At 45.0% G+C, this 8,180-nt stretch overlaps 1 protein-coding gene across 1 annotated transcript; it reads right to left on the bottom strand.

The window, feature by feature from the left end:
* Positions 1-1,142: 1,142 nt before the first annotated feature.
* P2RY4 (pyrimidinergic receptor P2Y4) lies at positions 1,143-2,240 on the bottom strand. The gene has a single exon (XM_004716688.2). The coding sequence runs from the start codon at positions 2,238-2,240 to the stop codon at positions 1,143-1,145; it is 1,098 nt and encodes a 365-aa protein (XP_004716745.1).
* Between the last annotated feature and the right edge of the window lie 5,940 nt (positions 2,241-8,180).

Here is an 8,180-nt window from a genome sequence, read left to right as displayed (position 1 = left end):
TCTTAGTACCCTAATTTCCATACTCCATATTCCCCCAAAGCCCTAAGTACTGAGATGCTACTGTTGATGAGGGAATGATGGCATAGGAAACTCTAAGAGGACTCATCTTAGTCTCAGATCTCAGCCTTGACATTAAAGTCCTGAAACCTAATCTAAAAGGACTGGTTTATTTATTATGTATGTAGGGCAGGAGCTAGAGAAATGAGAGACACAGGGAAGAGCCTGTTCTGGGCGTCAGCTCCTGGCCCTACCCTATCCTCTGCACAAACTAGCTCTATCTCTGTGCGGGAATTTATAGCCATAGATGTGAGCGGCCCTCTCTCTCAGTCTGCACTATCATTCTTCCCTTCATTAAATACAAGAGAGTTGTTAAATAAGCTCTCAGCAAGCATCATAAAGGCAGTGTAATCCCATGCCTGTTCCAAAAGTCATTATCAGTTTAGACTCTGCCCTTTGAGGCTTCTTAGAGCCACCACCACCACCACCATGGTAGTGCTCAGGGCTCATTCACCCAGTGCCAGTGCCAAACTTTCAGCTGCATGCAGGGACCCTGGCATCCTGGCTCTCTGGGATTCTATCTTAATGCAGCACTTCAGTAGACAAAACAATCCTTTCTTAAAGGGGGAACTAGGAAATGGATGTACGTACTAAATACGTCACATCCTTGGCACCTGTGATGCGCTGCTGATCGCCCTATCATGAGATCAATTAGCTCAATCCTGAGATTGCCCCACCTTGTCCACCTGTTCAGTTGAATGCTGTAGTCTGGCTGGGGAAAGGGAATTCTATACACGATGTGAGAGGAAAAAGGAATGGAAAAGGATTACTGAAGTAAATTTCTGGGAAGCCTTTTTGGAGCAAGAAACAAGGCACATGGCTCCCAAGGGGGAAAGAACAAGGAGAAAGAAGTAAGCTTGGACAGGTGACTGCTACTGCCTTTAGTTTAAAAGGAGGAGGTAACTCGAAAGACTTAGGAGAGATGGGTGTCACACATGATTTTCCTACCTCTTTCTAAGCCTCAGAGGGAGGGCCTTTTTCCAGAGCTTGGAAATGAGAAAGCAATTATATCAGGTGTCAATATTATTTTCCCTCTTCTCAGCCCTGCACTCATCCCGTTTTCTCTCATTGCCTGGCATCCAGTGTCACAACCTACCTGCCCTAGGAGTAGGGCAGACACTGTCCTGGGGGGTTATTCCCCACCTGTAACTGCTATCCTCAGGTGTAGATACAAGTGCCAGTGAGGAGGCCGCTAAGGGAGGCTGAGGTCTCCCTTTACGGCAGAGCTGCTGGAGCTGACGTCGATACTTGTCTCCAGTAAGCAGGTAGAGCACAGGATCCAGGCAGCTGTTGGCACTGGCCAAGGGTCGAGTCACTTTGTAGACCACGTTGACAATATTCAGCATCCGGCAGTCAGCTTCCAATAGCCTTGCCATGTAATAAATGGTGCGGGTGATGTGGAAAGGCACAAAACAGACAGCAAAGACAGTCAGTACCACAGCAATGGTGCGGAGAGAACGGAGACGAGAGGATGACTGGGAAGCTCCTGGTAGGGGCCGAAACAGGCGCCGAACCATAAGACCGTAGCAGACTAAAATGACCAAGCAGGGCAGACCAAAGAGCAGCCCCATGATTGCTGAGCTGAAGTGCACATAATGGTCAAACTCTTCAGGCCGAGTGGTGTCATGGCACAGGATGGTGGCTCCCTTGGTGCTGGTTGTGACAAAAAACAGGTTGGGTACAAGACAGCCAGCTACAACCAACCAAACTGCCAGGCAGAGTAGACCTGCAAAGCGTGGGCGGCCCCAACGCAGTGCCCTTAATGGGTGGCAGATACCCAAGTATCGGTGTACACTGATGCAGGTAAGGAAAATGACACTGCAGTAGAGATTCCAATAGAAGAGAAAACGGACAAACTTGCAGAGTCCAGTGCCAAAGGGCCAGTGGTTGCGGGCTGCATAATAATAGATGAGGGTAGGCAGTGACAGCACATACAAAGTGTCTGACAATGCCAAGTGGAACATGTAGGTCGCTGTTGCATCCCAGGGTCGGAGGCGAAAGAAGAAGAGCCAGAGGGTTGGGGCATTAAGGCTCAGGCCCAGTACAAAGACAACTGTGTAGCTCACAGGAAGCAGGATAAACTTGAACTCCTCATTAAACCAGCAGTCCACCTCCATTTCATTGCTGCCTGGGTTTGGGCTGGAGCCTAGGGATTTGAGCGGCAAAGACTGTGCACTGGCCATGGCCCCCTAGAGGTGGAAAGGGCAGAAGTGAGAGTAGCTTAATATTCCTGCCACCACCACCACCAACCCCCAACCCCCGGCCCCGCCAAAAAAAATAGAATAGAATAGGATGGTTGATAGTTGAAGCATTAAGGGGTAGCTAAAAGCAGTGCATCTAAATGCAACTGAGGCCAGCCTGGTCCCTGTCTGAACTCCCTTGGTCCAACCCAGGTGATAGTGGAGCGCAAGCAGTTCTGAGATTCAGAAGGGTGGGTTTAAGGTGCTCTCATACTGCACTTGACTCCTTCAGAGTTTGGCTAGCTGAAGGGAGTGGAGGCCTATTAGGGCCACCCAAAGTGGGGGATGCCCAGATTTTCTACTTATGCCTTACACCAGCTGTCTATCCCTGTGAAGAGGAGTGTTTCTCCATAAGGTCTTTCATCTCATCCTGGTCCCAGTGTCTCCATACTATATTTACCTCTAATGCCTTCCCCTGCCTGCCCATATCCCAAGAGTTTCATGACCGCCCTTATCAAAGAACCTTGACACATCTCTTACCTGGTCCCCTTGAAGACGAGCACAGCTGACTCTAACCCCTTTCCCTTTGGCAGTCAGAGGACATATACAAGGGGGCGGTGCTGGGAAGGGGCCTGTGCCTCCTTCCATCCCTGAGAGATTGTCAGAGCTGGAAAGTCCCTTAGAGATTATCTAGTCCAACCCACTCACTGTACAAATTCAAAAACCAGGGCCCAACTATATTTTATAGCTTTATAAATGAGTTCATGAGAAAGTACACAAGGAAATGTTCAAGTTTACAGATGAGAGATGGAGATAACTAAAATTACCGGAAGACCATACATGGTAAATAAGCATGTAACAAGGTAACATAGACAAGGGCAAGATGTTTTTTAACATTTATGTGCCAGCTCTGTTCTTTAAATTTTGCATAAATCAACTCATTTCATTCTCAAACAACCCTATGAGATTGGGATGATCTCTATTTTGCACATGAGGAAACTGAGACACAGGGTCATTTGAGCAGTTAGTTAATAAATACAAATCTGAGTCCTGAACTTATGCTGTTTGTCTCCAGGGCCCATGCTTTTAACCTCCGCAGCATAAAGCCTCAGACTACTGTTCTTTGTTGTTCTTAGGTGCTGAGGTTCCGATTCATAGAGACCATATGGACAACAGAAACACCACCTAGGCATCCTCACAGTTGTTTCTATGTTTGAGCCCATCATTGTTGCCTTTCTTCGACAAAATTATTCTCTTTAAATGAAACAAAATGTGTAATTCAGAAATGTCCTGGCATTCTCAAAACACTTAGCTAATTTCAAACATTACTCTTTACTAACCTTACTAGGGCTATCTGTTTCTAGAGAGTCTTGAGTATGCATTGTGAGTAGTAAGCATTGAACAAATAATAGCAGAATCAATTTTTGTGTGTGTAAAAGAGAACTTTATATCAAAGAGCAATTGTATATTAAGAAAACATCCTAGCCTAGTCCAAGTTAAGTCCATAAATATTAGCCCTTATGCCCATCACCAGTTTATAATTTCCTCTTCAGGCTCACACAGCACATGTAATGACACCGAATGCGGGAAGAAAGATCACAGGTCAGTGGATGGTCACTTGTGGACCCAGTGGTGGTAGAAGCATCTCAGTGCTGGCATGGGTCTCCCCATGGCTCCTCCAGCTCCAAGGATCTGGCTACCATCAGCATCGCTACATGTGGTTTGTTAACAGGAATGTCTCCCAGGGGGAGAACATGGATCTGGCCTCCAGTAAGCTATTTATCTCCATTTGCACCTCCCAAATGAGAAATGAGGTCATCAAGCTAGCAGAACCAATTTTACAACCAAAGGAAAGGCCAGATTTCAAATGTTGACTGACAGAAAGAGGGGAAGAGAATAGATACTATGTTATCCGCATCTACCTGACAGCAGCTATTCCCTGAATTTTTGGTCCCTAAACGAATGGAAAAAGCAAACTCACTGCCACTGAGTCTATGCCAACTTATAGCGACCCTATAGGACAGGATAGAACTGCCCCTGTGGGTTTCTGAGACTGTGGCTCTTTACAGGAGTAGAAAGGCCTACCTTTCCCCATGGAGTGTTTAGTGGGATTGAATGTCATAACCATTATACCACTAGGGCTCCTGCCTTGTTTGAATCTACCAATCTGGCTCTCTGTGGCATAGTAGGAAATATCTTGAAAAACTGCTATTCTGTACAAAGGAATCATTGCTATGTATGAAATATATTTACTTTAATCTCCTTTCCACTTAATGCCTTAAAATATTATCCCAGAAAGTTAGTATTTGGTAGACATAATGTACCCATCAGTTTAATAAAAACTCAAATACTTAATAAATATAATCATTTTCTAATTCCTAAATTCTCCGAATTTACAAATGTCCTTCAAAATCCACCTAATCCATTAGGAAATTGACTCCAAGGAAGTCTCCAAGGGAGAGGGTGACAGGCCAAAAAGTTATATAAAGAAATCATGCAAACTGATATTTGGATAATAGAGCTCTTTTATCTCAGCCCTTACAAATTTATTTTTGTGACTCCCACAGATAAGCAATTTTTCATGGCACTTTCCATTTTTTGAGTGTCTTCAGAGCAGAAGCACTGATTTTGTTCTATACTATTTTTAAAATCATTTTATTAGGGGCTCATACAACTCTTATCACAATCCATACATACATCAATTGTGTAAAGTGCATTTGTGCATTCATTTTCCCTCATCATTCTCAAAACACCCGCTCTCCACCTAAGCCCTGGCATCAGCTACTCATTTTTCCCCCTCCCACCCCACTCCCCCTTCCCTCTTGAACCCTTCACCCACTTTTCTGTTGTCCATCCCCCAGGGAGGAGATTATATGCAGATTCTTGTAATCGGTTCCCCATTTCCAACCCACCCTCCCTCCACCCTCCCAGTATCGCCACTCACACCACTGGTCCTGAAGGGATCATCCGCCCTGGATTCCCTGTGTTTCCAGTTCCTATCTGTACCAGTGTACATCCTCTGGTCTAGCCAGATTTGTAAGGTAGAATTGGGATCATGATAGTGGAGGGGAGAGGAAGCATTTGGGAACTAGAGGAAAGTTGTATATTTCATTGTTGCTACATCGCATTCTGACTGGCTCATCTCCTCCCCGAGACCCTTCTGTCAGGGGATGTCCAGTGGCCTACAAATGGGTTTGGGTCTCCACTCCACACTCCCCTCCTCATTCACAATGATATGATTTTTGTTCTGATGATGCCTGATCCCTGATCCCTTCGACACCTTGTGATCGCACAGGCTGGTGTGCTTCTTCCATGTGGGCTTTGTTGCTTCTGAGCTAGATGGCCGCTTGTTTACCTTCAAGCCTTTAAGACCCCAGATGCTATATCTTTTGATAGCTGGGCAACATCAGCTTTCTTCACCACATTTGCTTATGCACTCCTATACTATTTTTCCAGTAGTTTGTATAGCAAACAGCACCAGAAGATAGAGACAAAGTCTCCACTAGAACAACATACTCTAGGCTGTGAAAGATTTGGGTGGGTCCATCCACGCCTTCCCTGTGGGAATTGAAGACAAGGGGAACTGATATGAACATACTCCAGCTATATTGCTGTGTGGTAAATGATAAAGTTTGATGTCTCTGTATCTTCTAATCGGTACCTATGAAACTGTTATGGACTGAGATAGAGTAAAATCTCAGACCCTTTTTCAGTTCTCAATAATATTAGTGACATGGAGGAGATAGTTCAGAAACATTACTTTCTGAATGAGGAATAAGGATATCATGTGCCAATTAACGGAATCTGAAGAAAGCCCATGAGAGGGGGTAGCAAGCCAAATTTTATGACCTTTGGGCTTTGGTGTTAGGCCAAACTGTATCAACTGAGCAATAGATGACTCCCCACTTTACTGCTGTTGATGCAGAAGAATTGGAGGTGGTTGCAAGCGATAATAGTGCAATGGTTATTGTGAACTCCCCCACAGGCAGTGGCACTTCCTCACTACTCTGTTAGTCAACTTAGGTCTGGCCCACTGTAATGACTAGTACCAGCATTTATCCTTGATAGGCAGAAAGTTCCACCCCCTATCTAACAGTAGTACCAAAGCTCATAAGGATATGAGCCGCTCGTTTGACCACACAACTTATCAAGTCTCCTACAGGGTCCTGACTGATAGTGACCCTATAGGATAGGATAGAACTGTCCCCTGTGAGTGCCTGAGACTGTAACTTAGCGGGAGCAGAAAGCGCCATCTTTCTCCCATAGATGGTAGTTTCAAAGTGATGACCTGATGTATTTCAGCCTAACTCATAACCAGTACACCACCAAGGCTCAGCTACAAGTCCCTATAAGTCCCCTTCTATAGGCCAAAGGGAGACATAAGGAGTCTGTGAGGTTTGGGGGGGAAATGCCTTTGTCCTCTAGGAGGCTGTTCTAGATGAAAAGTGTGGTTGTGAGTAGGGCATGATGGGATGAGGAGAGGAGTTAAGGTTGTAACGGAATAGGACACATGGATTTTGTGACATGAGAGGGAGAACTACTACCCTGTAGAGGAAGGACCACCATTTAGGAAAGTAACACCCAGGTGTGTGGAAAGGGAGGACCATACTGATCTTTGCCTTTCATCTTCATCCTGAGTGTCCTCCTCCTGAGGGAAACATCCTGGCCTGGCTGTTCTAAATGGAGGACAGCACCTTCAATTCAACACAATGCTGCTGGGTTTGCCATCTCCTGCCAGATGACTCTGACCACGGTTGGATCACTATTGCCCTTAATTTTATAAAGAAGTGATGCTGAAATAGCAGGGGGTGACCCTGATTCCTGCACCTCCCATGCAAAATATGGCAACATTTCTGTCAACATGTCTTCCCCAGCCCTATTCCCACAGTCGCTGCCCAATCATTCTGTGGGATAGAAAAAGGCCACCTGGCAGGTGGCAGAGACCAGCAGGAGAGCCTAAGTTGACTGCCATCAGAGCATACCTCCCAAAACAAGAACTGGGCTTAATTAATCAAAGTTAACCAGCTAGCAATGAGACGATCATCAGAGACACTGTCAAACTGCCCATTGCATGCTGTAGCTATGACAGGGGAAGGTGAGCGGGGAGGCAAGAACTGTTAACGAACTTTCTTTCTAGGCATACTATGTGTGTTTCTTGTCTGGAAGCCAGGCATTATGTTTACTCTGTCCCAAAAGCATGGTGACTTTTACCTTAGAGGTGATCCTAAGAGACCTTCAAGTGTCGACAGAAATATTACCAATAGAGTATATAGCCTTCAGGCAATGTGGAGATTTTGCCAAAAGGAAGCATCACTTGACAATTCAGCAAAGCTTCCCCGAGGGCTAAATGACTCATTACTTTTGCATAATCTGTGGTCAGCTATGCTACTATGAAAGTCATGAATTAATAAAAAGAAAAGAAAGTCATCCAATTAGAAAAAAACAGTTCAAAATTTGTCCTTTGGCCCTGGAAAGACATTCAAGTAAGTCTCAATTTGCTGGCCAGGGTTGTTACAAATGACATAATTGCTTGGGATTTCCTGTTTGTGGGCCAAGCGAGAGACTGTGCAATTACTAATATGTCTTGGTTTAACCTCCGTTAATGACTTAGGTCAAGGAAAAAGGTCAGTGCATACACTTAGAAGAGACCTGCTTTTTCTTAAGTTAGACCCTGGTGATTTATGGGACTTGTTCAACAAGTTGCTTGTGAGACCCTGGAGTGCGCAGAAGTGTGGTTAAGGTTAATACTGCAGTATATTCTCCTCATCTGCTTAGATTCCTTTTGATTGTGTCCTTCATGAGATGTGGTATGAAGCAAATCAAATTGATCTGGCCCCAGCCTGTGTCAGGTAAACTAACCATGACAGTTAATGCCCTGGAATATTTATAGGAAAATTCACCAGAAAAAAAATACAGTGTAGAAATGGGCAAGTGTTGTTGGGA

The sequence above is a fragment of the Echinops telfairi genome, unplaced genomic scaffold (assembly GCF_000313985.2).
Source record: "Echinops telfairi isolate 266 unplaced genomic scaffold, ASM31398v2 ScPeMD7_7415;HRSCAF=8453, whole genome shotgun sequence".
Lineage (NCBI taxonomy): Eukaryota > Metazoa > Chordata > Mammalia > Afrosoricida > Tenrecidae > Echinops > Echinops telfairi.
The sequence above is the reverse complement of the archived record's forward strand: the minus strand, read 5'-3'. Positions and strand labels throughout refer to the sequence as shown.